General features: G+C 38.7%; 1 protein-coding gene across 5 annotated transcripts in view; it reads left to right on the top strand.

Moving 5' to 3' along the window:
• LOC124131495 (limbic system-associated membrane protein-like) overlaps positions 1-26469 on the top strand; it is a 138687-nt gene that overhangs the window by 81889 nt on the left and 30329 nt on the right. For 3 of the 5 annotated variants that reach the window (XM_046494784.2, XM_046494786.2, XM_046494782.2), the window contains 3 exons: positions 10169-10275; positions 13726-13740; positions 26041-26245. In XM_046494784.2, coding sequence (XP_046350740.1) covers positions 10169-10275; positions 13726-13740; positions 26041-26245 — 327 coding nt within the window. The remainder of the gene's footprint in view (positions 1-10168; positions 10276-13725; positions 13741-26040; positions 26246-26469) is intronic. The other 2 variants (XM_046494785.2, XM_046494783.2) reach the window with 1 other exon arrangement.

Here is a 26469-nt window from a genome sequence, read left to right as displayed (position 1 = left end):
AACTATGTTCCTGACATGAGATCTCTGATTTCGAACACTGATAGAGCATGGACATTGCAGACTGTGGCATTAAAAAACCCAAAGAAGCCAAGAAGCAGCAGACCCAGAGCATTGGCACACAGTAAGCAAGATGAGCACTTGATCACCTCTGCATTGTTAAACATTCACTCACTCACTCACTCAGTCATGCCACTTGGAAACGTGTAACCAGCCATGGAGATTAATGATGTTTAGATAACCTACAATGTGACCCAACTGTTTGTACTGGCTTTCTGATCTGTGCAACCATGTCATCAGATGGTATCACATGTCCCAAGATCACAACGCCAAACAAGGTTCTATTGAAAATCATTACTGGGTTCATTATAGATCACTAAAAACTCCCATTTTAACATACCTTGATTATTTCATGGAGTATCATGAAAATTCATATTGCCAAAGTATTTCTCATAATTGGAGTTGCTATGTTGCCACAGGCTTCCAAAACTCAGAAATGAAATTTGAGCTGTGTCTCGGGAGATTGTTGTGGTGAACTTTAAATGGAAATTCAGGATTGATGGTGAAAACTTTGTCTCTGAGGACCTTACATACTGAACACCATGGAGAGGAAAAGCATTTAATTCCCAATATTTTGATGAGTCGTAGATAGTCGGGTCTGACTGTCCTCCCAGACGGATTGCATACAGACAGGCATGGTGAAGGTTCCTTCGGGACCTGGATGGTGGATACATGCACTGGCTCTCAGGAATATCTATAACCACCAGTCAAATGAGATTTGCCATATCTAGATTTATTTTTTGATGTGATATGTATTTCCAATCTGACTGACAATGGCAAATTAGGGCTGCATGGTCGAAGGTGCTCCTTGACCTGTATTTCCAACCTGACTGATAGTAGCAGGTAGCAGTCCAGGTAGGTGTCACGTAGTTGCAGGGGTCTGGTGGTCCTGTGTTCAAATCCCAGATTGTCCTGATTAAGGTCCTTGGTCTGTCGGCATGGTGCCCATGTTAGAGGTTCACCATTGTAAATCACCTTGGTCTTTCATCCTATTTTAAAGTGATATGTTGTGATATCAGTGAGATACTGTTCAAAGTTGGGCTAACTCACTCACACAAGCCAGCAACCCCCAGTCTGGTAACATCCTTAAAAATTATTTTTTTCAATGACTAATCCAGAGGACTAGTGTAAAAATTGTTCGGGGGTCATCAATGTTTGTAGCTAGTCCTGCTTGAACAGGACAAAAATGTTAACTTTGTTTATATTTTCTGTTTTTATCATTTCCAGTTTATATTAAAACTGAAGTGTTGAGAATTTTAGCCCTCATCTGCTACTTGTCAATTAGGACTACTATCATTTGATTTTTACTAGTCCTCAGCATAATGTAGTAAACTTGGGCTAGCGAGGGAAAAACATTAATTGCGAAGGCTGCCAGTAAGAGTAGGTTCATTTTGGCTAGGATGACCTCTGACCTGTTCACCCCTGATCCTGATGGAGGCTGCTTGTTGAATGGATGATGACTTTGTTGTCAGAACTGTGATAGATGTTGTGATGCGTTGTCATCAGATTCATGATAGTTGACCCTAAACATATTGTCCTTCATTGTTTTGCTTGTAGTCCACAGTGAATCTGTTATCAATGACATGTGATATAGCACAGGCTTGAGCAGGACAATGCATGTTTGTTGCTTGTAATAGAAACTGTCAACATGGTTGTATCATGAATGTTATGTGCATGTTCCTTATCGATGTATGATAGCAATGATGCATGATAAAGAGCATTAAGTAAATGTTTCATCTTGATCTATGGGGGTTGTGGGGTAGTGGTTAAAGCATTCATTTGTTCGTCACACTGAATACCCAGGTTCAATTTCCCACATGGGTACAATGTGTGAAGCCAATTTCTGGTGTCCCTCATCGTGATATGCTGGAGTATTGCTAAAAGCAATGGCTTTAACCTATCTATGGCTTTAACCTATTCCACAGTTCAACCATACCTTGGAGCAGGATGGTTCTAGTGACTATGGTTCCACAAGAGCTGTACAGAGTTGCATCCTCCAAACTTGCAAGTATCTACTGATTTGGGGTCAGGTTCTCCGATTCACAACAATAATGACCCTTCTGACTATCGGCGCCATACCAGTACGTGGTGGTTTCACGGCGCCAGATGGGCTTTCTTCCTTCTTTCAGCTGACAAACAGTGACCTAAAACCAGGAATATTGCTGAAATGTTATGTAAAACCCAACTCACAAATTCACCTGACATTCTGCCTTGACAAGAAATTCAAACCAAACATGAAATGCCATTTATTCCGATAATAAGATAATATTTACTTGCCAGCATTCTCTTTTTTGAATGGGTTGGAAAGAGAAAATAAACCATTTATCTCAAAAGGAAAGAACAACTGTTTAAAATGTAAGACAAAGTAAAAAACATTCTTCTTTTATGGAAGTGATGATGTGTTGCTGCAAGGAAATAACTTTCATTTGAAACATTTACTGCTAACACTTTTCCCCTGCTAAGTTGATTAACCAGCAATAGTGATGCCATTTCAAATTAATAATAATCCGATAATCAAATTTATTATTATTATTTTCATTTTAACTTACACAGCCAATTGTAAATTAAAGAGTGTAAAATTACAACCTGAGATACAATATTCAGACAGTGTAATTAAATTTGGAAATAGATTGTCACAGATGAATTATAAAGATACGTCAAAATCCATTTGAAAGTGTTGAGCAATTCATTGTGTATGGTTGACCCAGCCCTTATCCTGCCAACTCTCAAAACAATTTGCATTTAACAATATTGTTCTCATGAGTACATTACCATGATTACATATGTACTCTAAGATTGGATTTTGCACTAGAGCGAGTTTTTGACAAGATTGCGGGATGTGTAATCGAGTTTGTATGAATGTTTATTTTAGCATGTTGATGTTCACGAACATCTAAATAAGTTGGATATCGTTTTGGTGTACCCTGATCTGAAAACTATTATGTTCAACTGGTTTCCTCTATGTAAACATTTGACTTTTTGAATACATCTCTTTATTGCACAATTTTTAATGGTTAATTAAGTAAATTGAAAAGGTACAAGTTGCAGAAGAATCTGGTGAAGAAGATCGATCTCAACATCAGAAGGGTTTTTTGCCGATGGTAATGATTTTCGTCCTGTGATGAATCCTGGTTAGTCCTCTTGGATTGGCGAAAGCTATCACCGGGAAATTGCCCATACTAATTACGTTTAGCACACGGTATGATATCGAAATTACAGTTGTCAAATTCCTGCAACTTATCATCTTTGGGAATCGAAATGAGGTACTTGTTGCGAGATTGGATCCACGTTCGATGCGAGTTATTTGACGGATAGATCTTAGAGTACATTTCAAGTGGCCGTTGCTGCAAAATAGAACCAATCATGCGGGAGAGGTCAGGGGTCAAAGTTAAGGGAGAATTCATTAAATTGGTGCGTAATGTGTCAAATTTGACATGCACTGATCTGAGATAGGAGGTTAGGTGACCTGTTGTTTAGAACAGGACAATTAAATTGATTGATGGTTTGGGTCAGGAGAAGTTTCAAGTTGAGGAGTGATTACTTCCACTATGCTGTATAACTAGTCTCACACATGTCATAACTAGATGCCGTTATGGTTATATGTATTTGATTGAGATTGGTAGAGAAATGCTCTCCTTCTACGATGGTGATTCAACCATTGCAAGCTCAGCCTTGTGTAAATATTCGATTTATGACCAGCCTATCTGTAAACATTCTTAAAGGTTTGACTTAACAATTACGGTTTTATTCCTAAATTCTTGCAAATCGGTAAGGAAATACATAGTGGTTTATTGGCATTGTGGCCATTCTCCAAGACTAATCTGTCATCAGCATAAATTCCTGCCTGACTAAACATGGATGGGGGGGGGGGCAGTAAAGTCGAATCACTTTAGGCGAAGAGGTCAGAATTGTGATATACTGGTGTATGAGAGACATATAAATTATCACATGCGACTGTCCTGTGTGAGATGTGTAGTGATAAATATTCAGATTGGGGACAATAAATAGTGCATTATTGATGCCAAGGGGGGACTAAAGCAATTTGGTGCAGACACTTTGAAGAGAGAGGAGAACAAACATGGCTGATTGTCACATGGCACTGTTATGAGATTTATCGCACGCTTGTGATATGTGGTTTGGTTCAACTCGGAAAGCCATCATCATTAGGTGTATGTAATGTTGCAAAGTAGGTGTAAAAGCTATGCTGTGAGTTTAGTGTAATACCAGCAATGTTTAGGTCCTGTTACTTAGCCTTAGCTAGTATCTTCAAAGAATTGATCTGTTCCTTTTATCGTGGGTTACCTTTGAAATATTTTTAGTCAAGTTAATTGTCTCACCTCAGGAAGAAAGGTGAAAATGTATGAACTGTTTATGAAATAAATGCAGTTTGTAGATATAATGTCTGAATAATTGAAAGTAGAAATGTATGCTGCAATGTTTTGAAATAATATTTTATTACAAACTAATGAGACAAAAATAAGATATTTTTGTACAGCCCTCACTCAGGGTGATTTTTATTGAAGGAAGTTGATGTCAAATGTCTTCTTTTTTGACGTCACAGCTCAGTTTTGTCCAAGCACCCATAAGGCCCCTTTTCTCCTGGTGGGTCACATATTATGTAAAAGTTTAATACATTTGTGAAATAAAAAATAAATACAAACCACATACATTTTCATTGAATGAGTGAACTTTGTTTAATGCTGCAGTCTGTAATAATCTTGGGATAAAACTGTGGCCTGTAAATAACCAAGCCTGGAACAAGAGTCATCAGAAGATAACAAATTAGAAAGAACAAATCATCTGACTGTTACTTTAAGTCCAACTTGATGCGCAGTTTCTATCTAATCTGTCTGTCCGTATACTAGAGTTATAAGTTATTCAGCTATGAAAACTATACCATGGATTTGGAACTTTGTATTTCTATGTCAGGTACACACCACTACAAATAGAGTCAAAATCAAACTTGTTGCCATGGAAACAGAAAAAATATAAATTCTAAAAATCCCTGAATAGCAAAAGGCACAGGTTGACAACCTTGTCTTTGTGTGCGCAGTTTCAAGAAAGAGTACTTATTAATTTTAGAGATATGGTCTGGACAAACACACCACTACGAACAGTCAAAGTCAAACTTGTTGCCATGGAAACACAATTTTTTTTAAAATTCCTAAATAGCGAAAGGCACCACTTCAGCCTTTGTGCTCCGGAAAAGACCCCATAGATGCCCCAAATCTGCAAATAGCAAAAGGCACCACTTCAGGATCTGCCAAGTTTTGTTGAAAAATATTGAGCAGTTTTTGAGTTACGTTTCAGAAATGAAATGATGGACAGACAGAAGCATGGATGGACAGACAGATGAGGCGTCGACTATATCCCCCTGCATTATATGCAGGGGGATAAAAATGCTCCAAACCTGAGCTGGGTACAATGACATGCAATCAACAAATTATTAAATATGAATCAGTTGTACCAAAGTGCTATGCTTATGGTTTTTATTTTTATCCCCCGCAACATGTTTTGCAGGGGGTATTAAATGGACATCCCAAGCTGTCTGTGTAGCCGTCAGTGCAAGAAGTCATTTCCGGGGCAGATTTTGAAAACCGTACAATATTTCTTCAGCAAACTTGGTACATAGATAGATCTAGTGGTAAACTGGTGTCTTTTTACAAAGTTTGGGATTTTCAAAAGAAAAAATATTTTTTGAGTTACCTAGGCAGGTACTTTTACTCAGGCTGGAAATGGTGGTAGTATTCATTCCAGGAGCAGATCTTGAAAACCGTACAATATTCTTTTACCAAAACTTGGCATATGGATAGGACCAGTTGTAAATTTGTGCCTTTTGATGGTTTGGGATGTTTTAGATTAATATTTTAAAAGTTTACATGGCATCCATTTTCATATGTTTATTCACAAGTATTCACCATTGTAGGGGATTTTGATGACTTTGTCTTTGTTTTAAATATATAAAGCAAAACGTGCAACTAAAATAACACGATATTGGAATTTGTTATTCCTGGTAAAATAGTAGTTTTAGATACAATTTCTTCTAATCATTGCATCAAAATTCTTTTTTAGTTATGTTATTGGGTTTCACTGAATCACTGACAGATCTGTGAGAAAATATGTGAACAGTTGATTGTTATTTCCAGGCTGGTTACTGAGACAAATACACATGGCAATCTTCATCCCTACATATAAAAAAATGCCTAACAGGAAATACAATTGAAATGGTAAATTACCATTTCAGGTCTTGTTTTATAGCAAGTATTGTATTTTCATTGACCAAATTTGTTATCTTCATTTCATTCATATTAGGTAGTATGATGTAGTTTTTGACTGGAATATTTTCCCCACAAAATATCGCATCGTATTGAGGTGTGCACACCATGGTCAAGAAAATATGGTACTGTAATCACTCTACTTAGCATTCCTACACAGGACAACAACCCCATTACCATCTCACCATGGTACAGCCAATAACTATAATAATTGTACTCATTATGCTAATTAACAGTTGACAGATGTTTGTAGATGAACTCATGAGAAACAAGCTCCATTAAACTCCTGTAAGATCTTCTCCATGGTCTAGTGGTAGAGCATTCGCCCAGAGAGCAGAAGGTTTAGGGGTTCAATCCCCCCTGCCGCGACACATGTGAAGACATTAAAAATGGTACTTGTAACCCTGCGCTAGGCATTACGGGGCCAAAACAAGAGTTGGTTGGCTTGGAGTCAGTATACTGTGTCTGAGTGGGGTATTCGTGTTTAGCTGCAGCATGGTATCTCAGTAGGCTAGCACTATTTTTCGGCATTAGTCCAAACTGGTACAAGAAGACACACACACACACATACATGCACATCTCTATATGAGTGCAACAATCTTGAACGCGATGTTAAACCCAATTTCACCTTACCTAAACTGCTGTAATTATTTATCAAAATTAGACACATAGTTTCCAATGTACTTTATAGCCTCTTCATTCATATATATTGACTTCAATTAGAATTGTTGTCACAATGTGTAACCTGGATGATAGTATTTCATCTTACCTGATGTCACAGGACAACCCTGTCCCACTCAAGACAACTACATCCCAAACAAGACAACCATGTCCTACTTAAGACAACCATGTCCAACTCTCAAGACAACCATATCCCACTCAAGACAACCATGTCCCACTCAAGACAACCATGTCCTACTGAAGACAACCATATCCTACTCAAGACAACCATATCTCACTCAAGACAACCATGTCCTACTCAAGACAACCATATCTCACTCAAGACAACCATGTCCTACTCAAGACAACCATATCCCACTCAAGACAACCACATCCCACTCAAGACAACCACATCCTACTGAAGACAACCATATCCCACTCAAGATAACCATATCCTACTCAAGACAACCATTTCCCACTTAGGACAACCATTTCCCACTTAGACAACCATGTCCCACTCAAAACAACCATATCCTACTGAAGACAACCATATCCTACTCAAGACAACCATGTCCCACTCAAGACAACCATATCCCACTCAAGACAACCACATCCTACTCAAGACAACCATGTCCCACTCAAGACAACCATGTCCTACTGAAGACAACCATATCCCACTCAAGACAACCATATCCCACTCAAGACAACCATGTCCCACTCAAGACAACCATGTCCCACTCAAGACAACCATGTCCTACTGAAGACAACCATATCCCACTCAAGACAACCATGTCCCACTCAAGACAACCATGTCCCACTCAAGACAACCATGTCCCACTCAAGACAACCATGTCCTACTGAAGACAACCATATCCTACTCAAGACAACCATATCCCACTCAAGACAACCATGTCCTACTCAAGACAACAACATCCGAAACAAGACAACCATGTCCCACTCAAGACAACCATATCCCACTCAAGACAACCATATACCACTCAAGACAATCATATCCCACTCAAGACAACCATGTCCCACTCAAGACAACCATGTCCTACTCAAGACAACCATATCCCACTCAAGACAACCATATCCCACTCAAGACAACCATATCCCACTCAAGACAACCATATCCCACTCAAGACAACCATGTCCCACTCAAGACAACCATGTCCTACTGAAGACAACCATATCCCACTCAAGACAACCATGTCCTACTGAAGACAACCATATCCCACTCAAGACAACCATGTCCTACTCAAGACAACGACATCCGAAACAAGACAACCATGTCCTACTTAAGACAACCATGTCCTACTTAGGACAACCATGTCCCACTCAAGACAACCATATCCTACTCAAGACAACCATATCTCACTCAAGACAACCATGTCCTACTGAAGACAACCATATCCCACTTAAGATAACCATGTCCTACTCAAGACAACCATGTCCCACTTAGGACAACCATTTCCCACTTAGACAACCATGTCCCACTCAAGACAACCATGTCCCACTCAAGACAACCACATCCCACTCAAGACATTGCCATGTCCCCCTTGAGACAACAATGTCCTACTAAAGACAACAATGTCCCTCTTGAGACTGCAATGTCCTACTAAAGACAGCCATGTCCCTCTTGAGACTGCAATGTCCTACTAAAGACAGCCATGTCCCTCTTGAGACTGCAGTGTCCTACTCAAGACAGCCATGTCCCTCTTGAGACTGCAATGTCCTACTGAAGACAGCCATGTCCCTCTTGAGACTGCAATGTCCTACAGAACACAATCATTTAGTACTCCAAACAACCATGTCCCTCTCACGACCACTGTGGCTCCTGAATTGACCACCATGGTTCAGTAGAAATGAAGACACATACCAGACATTGCTTGGCAAGGACATCACTGAGTTATGTGTAATTCCCTTAATGTTATTGACTGGTGCTAAATTGCTGGCTAATTTTCAAAAGCGGTGGTTGTGGTTGAGAAATTGGGTCAGAAGGGAATAACCAACCTTTCTCAGCAGAACAGCTGCAGTTGTACCCAATAAGCCATTGACATTAATCTTGTGACTTGTAGGGACTGTAGTTACACTATTTAGGTAGTGTTTATTGATAAAGTTCATCTGCGAGAATATATTATACCATAATCTACATCCCCAGAGAGCTTAATAATCTGATAGAAGATATACTGTTTTAGGTGAATGTGCTATGTCAGTGGCCTATAACCAAAGCTGCCCCTCATCTGAGGTGACATGGGTTTCATTGTAACCTGTTTGTTCTTGGTTTCAAGGTCTGTTTACCCCAATAGACTGTTGGTTTATTGGTTTCAAGGTCTGTTTACCCCAGTAGACTGTTGGTTTATTGGTTTCAAGGTCTGTTTACCCCACTAGACTGTTGGTTTATTGGTTTCAAGGTCTGTTTGCCCCACTAGACTGTTGGTTCATTAGTTTCAAGGTCTGTTTACCCCAGTAGACTGTTGGTTTATTAGTTTCAAGGTCTGTTTACCCCAGTAGACTGTTGGTTCATTAGTTTCAAGGTCTGTTTACCCCACTAGACTGTTGGTTTATTGGTTTCAAGGTCTGTTTGCCCCACTAGACTGTTGGTTTATTGGTTTCAAGGTCTGTTTGCCCCACTAGACTGTTGGTTCATTAGTTTCAAGGTCTGTTTACCCCAGTAGACTGTTGGTTTATTGGTTTCAAGGTCTGTTTACCCCACTAGACTGTTGGTTCATTAGTTTCAAGGTCTGTTTACCCCAGTAGACTGTTGGTTCATTAGTTTCAAGGTCTGTTTACCCCAGTAGACTGTTGGTTTATTGGTTTCAAGGTCTGTTTGCCCCACTAGACTGTTGGTTTATTGGTTTCAAGGTCTGTTTGCCCCACTAGACTGTTGGTTCATTAGTTTCAAGGTCTGTTTACCCCAGTAGACTGTTGGTTTATTGGTTTCAAGGTCTGTTTACCCCAGTAGACTGTTGGTTCATTGGTTTGATAGTTCTGATATCCACTGCCATAATATTGCTAGAATATTGCTGAAAGAGACCTGTTCAATGGGCTGTGTTACTAAGTGGCCTAATGGGTCAAGCTTGCCTTACTTACAGTGCTATAATTAATGTAGATTTTGCCTGTAAGTAGAAACTTCTATATCACTTTGAAGTAATATGATGCATTTTGTTTTTCAGCAAAAGGTGTGGAACCAAGGTTTAATGTTGTGGCGAAGAACGTGACAGTGGTGACAGGACAGACAGCGGTTCTACCCTGCTCCGTGGACTTCCTCGGGGAGTTTAAGGTAAACTTGGCACCATTGAACCTTAATTGGAAGGAAAGATGTGCTCTTTATATGGTCTGCTTTTGATAATAAAGAGACAAATTTCAACAATTACAGCATAAAACAATTGGCAAACTATTTCTTATTCACGTTTACTGAAATGACATGACCATTTCTTGCTATTGCATGCATCTTACTTCACAATTCTTTGTCAGTGCAGAACTCCAGGGCTGTTGTCTTCGCAGCTGTTGACAGTAAACTGATTAGTAAAAAAACGTAGTTTCCTTTGATCACTGAAATCACTGTAATGATTAAATAAGAAATCAACTGAGACAATCTTTACAACTTTTACAAACTCTTTTATCAGTGTTGAGAATGTGAATAACAATATAACACCATGTCGTTATATCACTCCCCACGATAATAATCCACTGGAAACTGACACAGGCTAATACATGGTTTGAAACGAAGTCCCTGTCAGGTGCTTCATGATATTCAGAGAGTATTTCATAGCGTTTTCCTGAAGACTGATGGTAGGTGTCAGTGTTGTCAATGTAAATGTTATTGTCAGTGAGAAGGATCTCCTCTAATCTGGTAACACAGATGACTTGTGAGACATTTTCTTGGAAACATCCACTCCATCAAAAAGGCATTTCAGGGTTATGTTGTCAATCCACAGATTTGAGATGAATTAGGGTGGGGTGATGATTCCCAGGACATTGCAAATGACCAGTAGTTGTCAGGAGGATAGTCTGTCAAGAAGCAACTGCAGCCATCTTTCCTCCTTTTGAAGCTTTACCATTGAAGGCTGTACCCTGGAGATTGGCTTTCCTTACTAAACTGACGGATTCTGTCACCACTCTGCGTATTTGTTGCTCTTGAGAGGCGTGCAAAGACGCTGGTAGTCCTCTGTTGACAAATCAGATGCAATTATACTCTTTATGTCCTTTTCTACTCCCAAATGTTTGTAATTTGGCCATCTTCATCCATTTTGTGCCATGATGGTTTGCAAACAAATTTACATGAAACATTTTGCATTGATTTGTTGATTTGCTAGATGTATGGCGGTCCGGCAAGAATGTCATTAACAAATGGTGGAATCAGCTGTGTAGGATCAGTGATAATGGAGACATGTCTCTAATGGGGTAATTGATGAGAAAATCTGGCATGTCGACCAGGATCAACAGTAAAGGCATATTTCATTTAGGGAGTTAGAGCATTAAATGCACTCATTGATGCAATTTCTCTCATATATTATATTTTATTTCAGTATTTTATTTGTTTAGGAAGTTGGTGGTTGCATAAAATAAATATATGCACAGTGACTTTTATGGTGGTTTGTTTGTTGTTTAACGCCGCACTCAGCAAATTTCCAGCTAAATGACAGCTTCGGATAGATCAAGTCAGTGATACCTATTCCCGGTTATGGTTTGTGGGTGACGGAACATAGGTATTAAGGAGCTGTAGAACTTACTGTTCCTTCCCTTGGGTGGGAAAAACATTGGCCATATGGTTAACATGTTCACTCTCCAGGCTGATGGCCCATTTCTGGTGTCTCCTACCATCATCTTCCTGGGATATTGCTAAAAGCAGCGTAAAACCATACTAACTCCCTGACTCAGATGGCTGTCAGGACCAAAGGGTCTTGTTTTCAATTCCAGTAGTATAACTGATATGTTTTATGGTAGCACTGAAAGTTTACAGTCAAAGTGACAAGAATTCACTCACCCTCTCTGTCAGATGACCAAACTATTATTCAATGTCACCCAATAATGACAGCTTTGTAGTTGATCTTTTGTAGTCTTAACCACCAAAAATGAAGAACCTGTGAAAGAATAGGTTTTTTTAATTGAAATTTGCTCACAACATTCTCAAATATTTGAGGATAACCAATACAGTCGTGAAATATTTGTGACAGAAGATTGTATCAAAAATCCCATCTTGGTCCCCACATCGTAGTGCAACACAAATAGTGTTATTTCTACAAACCACTTGTTGTCCTTCACGGGGTGATTTGTCATCAATAATCAAGGTCGTTGTAGAGCGTTTCTGCAGAACCTGCTGTGTTGAGTAATGGCCTCTTTCCACAACATTGCCCAGGCTGTAAAACAGCCACCTTCTGAAAAAAAATCTGTTTGATTGCTCAATTTATCTCTCATATCTTGATAGGTTTGGAAGCTTTCTCAACATTGGAAAATTAAAATTGCTCTGACATCCTCCAGAAACTCATTGTTATTATTTTGAAACTACAAAATTGTGGTTTAAAGACTATACATTCTTTTTGTATAGGTAATAAACTGTTTGTCTGATATTTTAATATTAATTAATTCTTTTAAGTCTTTTAACACCCATAATACAGCCTCAACATTATGTCTTAATTAATATTTACTGAAATCCACTGAATTAGAAAATAATATTTAATTAACCAAACCAATGCTTTGAAGACATTTGTTTAATATCAATAGGTCAAGAGATAATTATGGGTGTTCAATAAAATATAAAGTGAAGACATTTGGGCTTTATGATTATCAAATTATTGACAAGTCACAATTGTTACCATGGCCTTATAGCAATACAGCTTAAGATATTTATAGTTATCATTGATGTTGCTCTACACTTATCTGTTGTATCATCTGACACAATCAGAGGGAAAAAACATGCACTGTGAACCATTATGAAACTTTCCATTTGTTTTGATGCAAACTTCACCTTGCTTGGGGAACATAATACTTGTAGCATTTAGTGTTTACACCTAACACAATACTTTTATGATAGTAATGTTCCACTACAGCAATTGTGTTTTCTCCTAACACAGTACTTTTATTATACATGTTCCACTACAGCAATAGTGTAGCAATAGTGTTTCATCTGACACAATACTTTAATTATACATGTTCCACGACAGCAATAGTGTAGCAATAGTGTTTCATCTGACACAGTACTTTAATTATACATGTTCCACAACAGCAATAGTGTAGCAATAGTGTTTCATCTGACACAGTACTTTTATTATACATGTTCCAGTACAGCAATAGTGTTTCATCTGACACATACTTTTATTATACATGTTCCACTACAGCAATAGTGTAGCAATAGTGTTTCATCTGACAATACTATTGCTGCAGTTTAGTAGCCTTTAGTCCTCTAAGAGGTCCTCACAACACATGTAGCTATTCTTATACAATATTGCTCTGAATGTCACCAGGAATATTGATGACATTGAAGAAATATCTCCTTTACTGACTCTTTGTTTTCAGGATATCTTTGACACATTATTCGTTTTAGGTACATTTTTGTGATGACCTTGTTTCATAGATTATTATTTTAAGTACACATATATATCAGAGAGATGTTCTTCTGGATATTGTGATTGTTCAGCTGTCTCCTTTCAAAGGAAGATGTGATATCTCTTGACAACAATGGTTTAGAAATGTGTTATGACTTAATGGCCTCATGATCTACCCCTTCCAGGCAGGCAAGCCACGGGTAAGTACTTCTAAACTGACACTCATTGCTTCCACACTTATCTGCCTTCATCCTTCTAACATCCTAACCAAACACACGTTTTGTGGTAACATCCTAACAAGACACACATTTTGTGGTAACATCCTAACCAGGGGCAAGCTTGGTGGTAAGATCTTAACCAGGGGCAAGCTTGGTGGTAACATCCTGACTAGGGGCTAGTTTGGTGGTAACATCCTGACTAGGGGCTAGTTTGGTGGTAACATCCTGAATAGGTGCTAGTTTGGTGGTAACATCCTGACTAGGGGCTAGTTTGATGGTAACATCCTGACAAGGTGCTAGTTTGGTGGTAACATCCTGCCTAGGGGCTAGTTTGGTGGTAACATCCTGACTAAGGGCTAGTTTGGTGGTAACATCCTGACCAGGGGCTAGTTTGGTGGTAACATCCTGACTAGGGGCTAGTTTGGCGGTAACATCCTGACTAGAGGCTAGTTTGATGATAACATCCTGACTAGAGGCTAGTTTGGTGGTAACATCCTGACCAGGGGCTAGTTTGGTGGTAACATCCTGACTAGGGGCTATTTTGGTGGTAACATCCTGATTAGGGGCTAGTTTGGTGGTAACATCCTGACCAGGGGCTAGTTTGGCAGTAACATCCTGACTAGAGGCTAGTTTGATGATAACATCCTGACTAGGGGCTAGTTTGGTGGTAACATCCTGACTAGGGGCTTGTTTGTTGGTAACATCCTGACCAGGGGCTAGTTTGGTGGTAACATCCTGACTAGGGGCTAGTTTGGTGGTAACATCCTGACCAGGGGCTAGTTTGGCAGTAACATCCTGACTAGAGGCTAGTTTGATGATAACATCCTGACTAGAGGCTAGTTTGGTGGTAACATCCTGACTAGGGGCTATTTTGGTGGTAACATCCTGACCAGGGGCTAGTTTGGTGGTAACATCCCAACATGGTTACAGCATTACAAGGACTGCTCTGATGACAGCATTCTAACCATGGTTCATGCAAGGTTGGTGGTGGTTGTTCACTTACGGGGTGAGGGTTAGATTCTTTAAAAAGTTGTGAAAAAATACGAACTAAATTGCAATGAATTAAGTTGAAGCATTTGCATTTGTCAAACACACTTGCTTCACTTTTTTGTCCGTCAATGAATGAAAGATTGAAGAAATCAGTTTAATATTCATTACACTTTATACATCAAACATCATTTTAGTTTTTTTATATTAAGATAAATTGTATGAACAAAACATCCCAGAGAACAACGCTGTAGTTGGTCTTTTAGTGCAAGCGAGCCATTGGTGCCTGGTTTTGATTACAATTTTCCACCATTCTTTATGCCCTTTTGAATTTCTCTATCATTGAATGAATTTTCCTTACTTTTTAAAATCACATTTGTGATCTGCTAAATATAGTGTCTTTTCTGAGCTGGAAGAGGGGAGAGTTCTTGTCAAACAAACAGGACACTTTCATATAAAAGGACTAGTTATTGTTTCCAACATTATCAAATGCCTAAACCTTTTGAATGATTTGATACTGGCATGTAAGAAAATGCTTTTACTTTTATTTTGAAAAATGTCTGCCTTTCTCTGCATACTTTATAGATGATGTGTATTCATGAAGCATAGTGCAATCTGGTTGGTTGGGATTGAAAACTTCACATTGCAGCAGACAACTAATACTATTCAGTAAAGTTAGGGATCATCAGTGTTTGGGGGATATTTTTGTTATGAAAACTGAGCACACAATTTCATAAAGATATCCTCAAAAATATTCATGATCCCTTACTTCTTTTGTGTTGTATATATCAGCTTCAGATGAACAACTGACAATTTCAGTTGTAGTAAAATGACCATTCAAAAGGTACATCAATACTTATTCCACACGTTTCTAAATATCCAGTTTTCCCAGGAGGCTTTGGCTTTTTGAAATTAAAAAACACATTACTTACATAACTTGAAAATTTAACATGGACAGTATCTGTGTGCCTTTAAAATAAACGACTTCCTCCGCGACCACAATCTGAACCTTCGGAAATATGATTAGTAACACACTACAGTACATATGGTGTTTCAACTCATTCTGATCAATCTTCTTAATTTCATATTGGATAATTTGACTTGCAGTGGCAGAAATGAATGTGTTCTGCTGATGCAATCAGGTTGAGAGTCTGACACCAGCCCTATAGCCCAACGCTCAATAATTAAATTTACAAAGACCTCATAGAAATTATTTAATTTTGAAAAGTGTCCCAATAAACGTCAATATAAGTATTGGTGCTTGATATGAGTTACTTTCTACAAGGAATAAACAAGCTAAATTCCCAGAGGATTCTTGTATAATTTAAAATGTGTATTCAAAGATGGAATATAGGAATGATTGACAAGCAGGCAGTTTTATTCCTTGTGTTGAACTTCATGCTGCAAGACGTCCTTAGCTGTGTTCTCTGAGAAGGGTTTCCTGTCTATATTAGAGAGACCTGTCTTTTTCTGCCATCTAGCATCCCAGAGTTTGCTCAATACACTCTTTCTTTCCACGTATGGATTAGACAGATTCATTACAACATCCTTCTTTCCTGTCCTGCCAGCCTCTAGAAGTATGGAGTGTCAACCACATTTATTTTCTAGCCATCGCATTCTGATTAGACATCAATTCATCCACTAAAACAACAATGCTTCCATTATACAGCACCTTCTTTTCAAGTCTATGACCAAGTATATAATAATTAATTGAATCAGTGGAGCACTGTACAATAAAAGACATTTGTGCTGGTGGCGGAAGGGAGCTGACTTTCCGGACAGAATATATCCGCATTGAGATGTCAGATGCTTCCCACCGAGTAGGTACAGGACATGATGAGTAATGAGTCCACATGATAGCTAGTCATTTTCCTCAGGATGTTTAAATCATGAACTCATTGTTTGCATTGTGTGCCCATCAGCTTCCTCAAGTAAATTAAGGATTAATGTCAATTTTAAAAATTGAATTGTAAGTTTGTCATCTGAAATGTAGATCACTTGTGTGTGCAGATTGAGATCTCTGTCAGGTGTATAGTGTTACCACTACAAAGAAACTGGCAATATTGGAAAGTGGAACAGATTACAAAAGCCATAAGGCAGCAGCTACAAATGGATAGCCTGCACTTTGTGATTTTTGAAAGCGTTATTTCAACTCGACTAATTTGCACCTCCAGCCTGGATCTGGAACAAGTATTTCCATTGATGATTGATGTGCTTTTCAAACTCATCAATTAGTTGTGCACAGTTGCATCCCTTAGCTGTGCCAGGATCTGATTATTGTTTGAATCCTAGATTCTGATCCATGGTTTGTCAGCACCATACCCATGTTTGTGGGTTTCACCAAAGTGGTAAATGTTCAAGATCTGCTTCACTTTGGTTTTCCTCTTACATTGTGGACACTGTGTAAAAGAACTGAGATGCTTCTGAAAGTGACACTAAACCCAACTCACTCACCCATGCTGGGTTAAACACAGGTGCTCCTCAGAGAAACAGGAATAACCTTGACGAGTTACTTCTCTGATATCTAGTATTGTTACATATTGCCACCAATCTGAAATTCAGGCATCTACCCCTGCCTGTACTTCAAGGCAATAACCGCTGACACAATTCATTCAGCTTTTTGTGTCCCGTGTTTTTGTGAGACACTAAACCCTTTTAATCTAGTAAAATCATCCTGCTGTGTTGGTTTGGAGTGATCACTCTAACGGAATAACAAATTATGCCTCAATAATATGAAATCCCATCTACATCCTGCATGTCACATTATGCATCCTCTGACAATAGAGAGCTTTGGGAATGTATGGCTCAGTTGTGTTAGGCCCAACAATTCACTGTGCAGAGTAGCTTCCCTTTGTAGGTTGTGGGTTTGGAATCGTAGGTTCACTCTGCTGATGACTGTTAGTCAGCCAGTACCATGTACCCATGCTTGGGGACTGCACCACAGTGTTCCATGTCTGAGATGTGGATTCCCTGGGGCGTTAGTCCTACATTAAGCTGACAAGCCACAACATAACTGAAATATTCTTCAAACCACTAAACCCCAATGCATGCTGATCATGGAGGAATGTTTAGAGTGCATTATTCGCTTGTATGATGTAGTCAATTGTTCAGATTGTTTTAACATCTTTGCTAAGAAAGATAAAAATAATTAGTCAATACCATTTCCTTTAGAATGAAAATGTTACATTAATAATTTTTATTCTGATCTTTATTCCAGCCTATTGTCTTCAACATGCCCTTTCAGCTTCTGGTTTTCAGATTTGCCGTTTGGACAAAATAAATCAATTATCAGTATTTTATACCAATAAAAAAATTCAAATCAAGTCTTCTGTGTAGATAAATTGTGAATTGTTAATGACTCAAATGAAGCATGACTGTTTGTTGGGACAGTGGATATAGTGAATATTTGGATATACATCAAGTGAGAAAGAATGGAATAAATTAACACCTCACGAAAGTGCTTGGGGACAAATGATATGAGGCAGAGTGTTTTGTAGTGAGTCAGGCCTGGATGAATATCTAATAGTTCATTTATTATGGCCTAACATCAGTTATGGAATGAAGGACAACATGATCTAAACATCAGAAGTGATGGAATTGTATCTACAAGTTTCTCCATTACTGCTTATGAGGTTTGCATACATCATCATTACGCATCCAGCATCTGTCATCAGTGTCTAGAAGCCATCAGATGCCTCAACACTGGAGCTTCCCCATTACTCTAACACTGTCCCCAGTCAGGGAACCCTCGCCACTGAGGGTATCATGTTCAGCCTCTCAGCAAGCAAATGGCAACATTGAGCCACATGCCAGTCTAGTTGGTTGGTGTCAGCCATTGTAACTAACCCAACTCAGCACAGTTTTACCAATAATTGTCAAGTGCGCAACTTGTGGAAAATAACTTCATGAAGTATTGGCAAACCGTGACTCACTTCAACTCTGCTAACATTTATGGCTATCGGCATGTGCGTACATTGCAAAAACTCATCATCTATTTGCTATTGTAAAGCAATATGGTCAATTTTGCGTTTATACACATCATTGACAAACATAGTGGCACCAGGCAAAAGTAAATATTTGCTTTATAAGTCTCTGTGGACCTGGAGATATTTGTAGCAGTTAGGAGAATGAAATAAAATATGACACAAGGGATGGGTCATATTGGTAGCCTCTTGGAGCTTGGCAATTAGAAGAATCACATATTCATCAAATGACATGATCTAGGCATACAGATTACATGCTACCTTCAAGCACTTTGTACAATAATTCACTTGTGTTGAGTTATCAAAATTTATTACCTTTTTTATGTTAAAAATTGATTGTTAACACTGTTTTCTTGTATGCCTGAAAATAGTTCTTTCAAAGAAGGCCAGTGGATATGATTTTCACTTTGAGTCTATACTTGGGGAAGATTAGGGTAGAAGCCAGGCTGATTTTAATGGATTATTTAGTTTAGGAATATTTCAACACCATTTGTTTCTTTAGAGTTAGCTCACCTGACCCTGGGGATGATCTGAGATTGTCCGTTGGGTTATCAGTCTACTATTTACTGTAATCTAATGTTTCACTTATTTATGATTTCTTTGACTGCAGTTGTGATGAAGTGTTATGATGCTGGAAATGCAGCACGTTTGTGTGTAAGGATCATTTATAGCAGTGTGACAGACTCTTTCCAATGTCCGTTAATCTGTGAATCTCAGGAAGTAAAACATCTTTTGCCATCTAGATCCTTCAGATGTAGCTCTTGTATTGTTCAGGGCATCTTGTTCATAAGTCTAATGCCCTGTGTTGGCTAATGTCCTTTTCGTTATAATAATACGTGTCTTCGTTTTCACTGACCAAAATATTTCTGACCTGATTTAAATTTTCCAAACTTGATTGGACATTTGTTCAAAATCAGTTTATTGACTGTCTAACGTACACAGTTACATCCCTTAGTTGCACCACGATCAGCTGATTCGACCTGATTATGATCCATGGGCTGGCAGTACCAGACCAGGGCTCATGGTTTTCACCAAAGTAAACATGACCTGTGTCATATTGGACTTTGAACAAACTTTCTTAGCTGACACATTCAAACCAGTGTTAATGCCTTCTCACACCAGATTTATTGTAAGTACAGGTGAACTTCTCACTATTCCCCCTGCCCCCAAGACATAGGCTCACATACATTGCATAACTGCATGAACAAACAAGGGATTTCAATGCTAAGTGTGGTTTGGCTGCAAGGCATTCATGTTGCAGTGATACATTTATGCTTGAAAAAAAACAAGAAATGTCAAAAATAAGTCCTAAAATTTGAGAATATAACATCCAACAAGATTGAATTTTCATGACGGTAGTTATTTTGAAAGACATTAATGCAAGATTGTAATATGCAGCTATGAAATGTGTTTGCGCGGCAGTGATTGTCGCATTCATTGGCATGTACAGCATGATTGGTACAGCCATGGAGGAAGATTCAGAGTGGCGTTCTTCTTCACCACGGATGGAATATGCCATCAAACTATAATTTTCCAGGACCAAACTGTGAGAAGCTTTCCCTTCATGGTAATGAAACAGAACCTGTGGGAGTTGGAAAACTTCACAAGTAATTTCCATGAATTCACAACAAATCGCTACTTTTGATTGGCTGAACAATGATTTAATTGAGGACAATTATTCTCGTACCAAAGTGACATTTGACTTTACGCAGCATTCCTAGGAGACTGAGTCCTTTATGCCACCACAGCTTCGGCATAGTCACCGCGTTTATTATAATGTCAGCTAATTATACGTCCATCGCCATATTGAACCTCTCCGTCAGTCCAGATTGCAAATCTACTTAACAAATCTGCTTGTTCCATAGTTGAGGATTGACAAACGAGGCTATATATTATGTCCATCCAAATTTTACATTGGTTTGATGTTGCATAATGAGATGACATGTGTTGCCCCTACTAATGTAGCTATGCATCTTATGCGCAGATGATGAAGGAATTCCCACGTTAACTAGTACAAGTTTGTTGTGTGAATTATCAAATGTCTGTCTTTAAAATGAAGTTGCTCTTTTCCCCCAGGTGATTGCTAGTCTGAAGTTTCAGGACCTGTAATAAGTCGTGTATATTTAGACGGGATAACTCCCTACCTACAGGTGTCAGTGAGAAGAACGTCATTCAGGCAGGTCAGGTGCCAGAAGGTGACAGGTTCAGCACTTTCAGATACAAACCCTCTGGCTGTATTGACAAAGCAGAGAAACAACTTGATGAGGCATTTGTTTTCAAGGCTATTATTTTGTTATTTTTAGATGTTAAACCCATCAATTTTGCAGATGTTTTTGAATCCTGTGAATACCAGTTACAGTGTGAGATATAGAAAGACTAGAGTGTGACTGTGAGTTCTCCACCAATGTTCTCTCAAGCATCACTACAATGTACACTACAAACAGACTTGATTGGTCAGGAGGCAAAATGCCTATTTTAAGACATCTCCAAACACCAGGAGTACACCAGCAGTGTTCCCACAGTTTCTAGTGAAATGAGGAAAATGGCTGATTATGTGCAAGATTTAACAAATGTTATATTGGGATTACATTTTCTTAGTAAATTACAAATTCTGGTACTTTTTGGGGTTGTGTCTCATCCAGGATTCAATCCCATACTCTCACACTGGGGCAGCTAATCTAGCGATCTAACCTACTCAGGCACAGAGGCTTCCACAAAATGGAAGTCCGACAACTGGTTGTGTAGATCTCGTATGTACCCCACTGACAAGTGCATCTTATATCATTATAATAGCAAACTATGTCACATACAGACATGTTTGATCATAATGAATCTGTTACGCTACTGTTATCAAAGTGATGTATTCAAGTATATGGCACGGGAGATTGTTCACACTCAGAGTCCAACTCTACAGGCAATGGTAATTTTGTATTTGTTTGTTTGTTTGTTTGTTTGTTTGTATGTATGTATTGGTGTCATTATTGAGATGGGGTGTCTAAAGTCTGTATTGGAGTGAGGTTGTGTGATTAATAAGCATAGAGGTGATGTGTGCATGCTGTGGCATTGAAATGCTTAATGCTGATTGATTAATGTTATGAAATGCATTTTATTAAAACAACATGCAGACAAATTTTCTGAAGGGAATACAATGGTTATTGATTTTACATCATAATGGCTGACAATTTGTGTATAAAATGATGTGTTAAGCTTAAGATTTCACAGAATTTGGTTAATAAATGAATTTGACATCCTTCTTGTAAGACAATAAAGGCTTCATTTGGGAGTTTTGCCCTGGATCTCAAAGATTAAGATGAAACAGGCTCAATTAAATGGCTGTTCTTGATAGGTTGGGTGTGTTTGTCATCACTGAAGTGGCCTGCCTTGTTTTGGATCGACTAGTAGCTTTGTTGATTGTCAACATGACAATGAGACTGGCAAATCAGAGATGTGGATGGATAATAGGTCATTCGTAGTTCGTCTGGTGATATGTTTGTCCATGCTGTTGCTTGATTGCCTGGAATGTCATATTGGCATTGATTAATAAGTGTATGTAACAAATTGGCAAGTAGTGTATAAATAGTATGACTTGCCAGTGTCATACTATACACATCCCTTTACTATACACATCCAGTGAAGAAGAGTATACTGACCCTCAGGATTTAAACAGACATCTTAGGGTTAAGACAGTACAGAGAGACAACTGACTCTCAGGATTTAAACAGACATCTTAGGGTTAAGATAGTACAGAGAGACAACTGACCCTCAGGATTTTAAAGGATGACCATGGGCTAAGACAGTGGAGAGGTAGATGACCCTAAGGAAGTTAAAGGATGCCCATGGGCTAAGACAGTAAAGAGACAACAGACCCTCGGGACTTTAAAGGATGCCCATGGGCTAAGACAGTGGAGAAGTAGATGACCCTAAGGATTTTAAAGGATGCCCATGGGCTAAGACAGTAAAGAGACAACTGACCCTCGGGACTTTAAAGGATGCCCATGGGCTAAGACAGTGGAGAGATAGATGACCCTAAGGAAGTTAAAGGATGCCCATGGGCTAAGACAGTGGAGAGATAGATGACCCTAAGGAAGTTAAAGAACATCCAAGGGTTCAGACAGCAAAGAGACAACTGACCCTCAGGATTTTAAAGCACATCCAAGGTAGGGATGGACAAGTCCAAATTTACTATCGGGAAACAGACCCCAACTATCCGACACTACCCGTGTACCCATTGTATGTCTCAGGATTTGGGAACAAAATGACTGATTTGGATTTGTTTTGTAGCAGCCCTGGCAATAACTGTTTAGAAACGTGTATCAAACGATCAGACCATGCGTACAGTGAAGTTGACTGAAGTTTTATCTTTACTCAAACATATACAGATCAAAAGCAATGTGTGCAACGTTAGAAAGAAAAGCAAACATTAGCGACTTGTAGTGTAACCACTGAGCTATAGTGAGTTTTTGGTCATTGGTTACCATGGGACCAGGTAGTCCTGTGGGTCCTTGGCTCCACACCTGACCTGAGTACCCGAGTTACCCGTCCCAGCCCTAGTCCAAGGGCTAAAACGGTAATGGGTCAAACAAGAACAAACCACAACAATGAAAGGGCAGTATCCTTTGAAGACAGCTACGTGATGTTGTAGCCAAACTGGTAGAATGTATATTTTGGCCATGAATTTGCCACAGAGATCCTCCATAGAATCTTACGTTGAGTGAAATCCTGGCGTTACCATGGTTACTGTCCCAGTGATATGATCTGGATGAACAAAGTTCAGGATTATTTATCATAAAAGATGGGAGATGTAGTCGACATGCCCATGTATGAAGTATAATTCAGAGGTCAGACTTTGCATGAAGATCAGTCTTTATGAATCATAATAAAATCAGGGCACATAGTAATATCAATTTGTATATTAAGACAGGCATCTGCAACAGTAATCATCTTAAAGTGTGGGCTCCATACAGACTAAATGTGTCCAGACTAACAGGGTTTGAACAAACATAGTCCATGCAGACTAACAGGGTCTGAACAAACATGGTCCAGACTGATGGTCTGAACAAACATGGTCCAGACTGATGGTCTGAACAAACAGGGTCCATGCAGATTAACAGGTCCAGGCTAACATGGTCCATGCAGACTCACAGGGTATGAACAAACATGGTCCATGCAAGCAAACATGCTCCAAGCTAACAGGATCCATGTTTAGACAAAGAGTCCAGACTAGCCAGAGTCAGGTCCTGTCTAACTCTCATAAGTCAGCCTTAGATTTTGTCCACAAAATATCATTAAATCATACATCTTCATGAAAGTGTCAACTGTGCAGCATCTCATGTAGTTCAATACCTAGCAGTGAACCTTGCCTATAACAAATAGTTACATGTAGCAAACCATTTGTACAGCCTGATCCGTAACCCTTCCATAGAGGCCTGTAAGTGATGCACAAATACAAAATAACTGCATCAAATTGAATCTGTTGAAATAGATTGGATTCCCTGGATCTTAATCTCCTCTCAAAGTAACGGGAGATGACGGTATACATGGTGCTGAGTTCATTAATACAAATATTAGGCAAAACTCTTCTCACCAAGGATTCCTGTAGTGTGGCAGACCATAGAGCACCTCAGCTGTTTTTCCTTTCTTAGGTCAGACAAGTTTTTTCTCTTATTTTAGAGTTGAGTCTACTCTATACTATTTTTAAATATTTGTTTGTTTGTTTGTATAACAAACTTTTTAATTCATTTAGGAATTTAACCTCAAATCAAAGCAGAGAATAATTTTCATTTTTCCTCCTGCCTTTAACAAACAAACTGTAAGACAAGAAACTTGATAACCTAGCCTAATCGATGAAATACAGAGACATTGTTTTATCATGTAAAGGAAGGATAAGATATGGATGAACAACTTGTTTACTACAAATAGGGGCAAATTGCTCCTAATTATAAGAAAAAAGTAGTCCAATTTCTAAATGCCTCTCAAAGTCTTGTTCATACAGATGATAATTATGATGCATATACACCTTCTGATAGTGCATCACTCATTCGTTATGGCTGGTGAAGTAAGAACATTGTGTCACGTTATGTCTGGTGGAATGAGAACTTTGTGTCTCGTTATGGCTGGTGGATTAAGAACATTGTGTCACGTTATGCCTGGTGGAATGAAAACATTGTGTTTGGTTATGCCTAGTGGAGTGAGAGCATTGTGTCACATTAAGTCTGGTGGAGTGAGAACATTGTGTCACGTTATGCCTGGTGGAGTGATAACATTGTGTTTTGTTATGCCTGGTGGAGTGAGAATAGTCTGTCATACAGACCCTGAAACAAATACATGTATATCCAATACAGCCCATGTGTTTCGTTATGCCTGGTGGTGTGAAAACATTGTGTTTCATTATGACTGTGAATGGCAGCCTGTCTGTACAGGATAGATGTTTAGCACATCAGGGGTCCTCTAATCATTATCTGACTTGTGGTGATGTTCAGACAGAGCCCATCATCGTCTCTGATCATCATTGGACATCACTCAGTTTCTGAGGTAACTCATTACAACAAATCAAGATGGTCCTAACACGCAAACTGTATGCAAAACAAATATATGAAACATGAATCAAACAGAACATCTACCATGAAATAAAGATGCAGTCATTTTATTAGTACCTTGAGAAATGAGGTGGTCATTATACAGATTATTTCTTGAAGATTTACATTTAGATGTGATTATATGTAGACATTGAGTTTTTTGTAACCTCCGTTATCAGTGGCAAATTACGATGTCCTACGGTGCTACCTTGGGTCCAGTGAACACAGTTTCTACAAAGGAGAAAAAGGAGACTGAGAATTAACTGTCTTCATGCTTGGAAGACAACTACGAAATAAGGATGATGACATATTTATGCGTGTTTTATTTGTAAATAACACTCAAGGTCATAGAATGAGTGGTGTAAGCTGTAAATGAGTTGCAGATAACGATGGCTATTTATTTATATAGTTTGAGTTTTATGCCTATGACTTATGTCATATGCAATGTGGACAATGTGTGCCAGGTTAAACCATTTTCTACTGACTAAGCATGGTGATCATGGTGCTACAATACCATTGTGCCAATTTATATTTTATTTTTTTATAAGGATTCTTTCTCATCCATAAAGTTACAGCATTCTAAGCAATATATTGATATAATTGAGTTGGAATTCAGTTTGAGGTTTCAATTTACAATTTGCTTTAAGATTTTGCTTCTTTGCCTTAGATACACCATACCTTTCTAATTCTAGTTCTAATTCAGTGTTGTTGCTTCATAATGTTGTTATGTGTTGTAGGTTGTATGGTTAGACCACAGAGACAAACTGCTGACATTTGAAGATCGTAGAATCATAGCTGATGAAAGGATTAGCCTGGAGAGACCATATGTGAAGGAATGGAATCTGCACATTCGCAACGTGAAGCCCTCTGATCAGGGAACTTACTCCTGCCAGATCAACACCGATCCTGTGCAAGTTCGTCCAATCAGGCTGCATGTTCATGGTAAGTACAAAAAGAAATCTGTGAATAGGGAAATGGAATTGGCATATTTCAGATTTGTGTCATTTATAAGGTGTTTGGTTGTCAGAAGAAAATGAAATCTTCCCTGTAAGCTCTGAATGGATGAGGCTTTGTTGTTTTGGACTTGCTAATGACAGGGAAATTCGGAGGAAGAGATTACAGGAGTGAACCACTGTTGTTTGTAGCTTTAAGAAAATATACATTTC

Source organism: Haliotis rufescens, unplaced genomic scaffold (assembly GCF_023055435.1).
Source record: "Haliotis rufescens isolate VD_foot unplaced genomic scaffold, xgHalRufe1.0.p SCAF_1, whole genome shotgun sequence".
NCBI lineage: Eukaryota > Metazoa > Mollusca > Gastropoda > Lepetellida > Haliotidae > Haliotis > Haliotis rufescens.
This window is presented reverse-complemented; position numbering and strand designations above follow the sequence as displayed.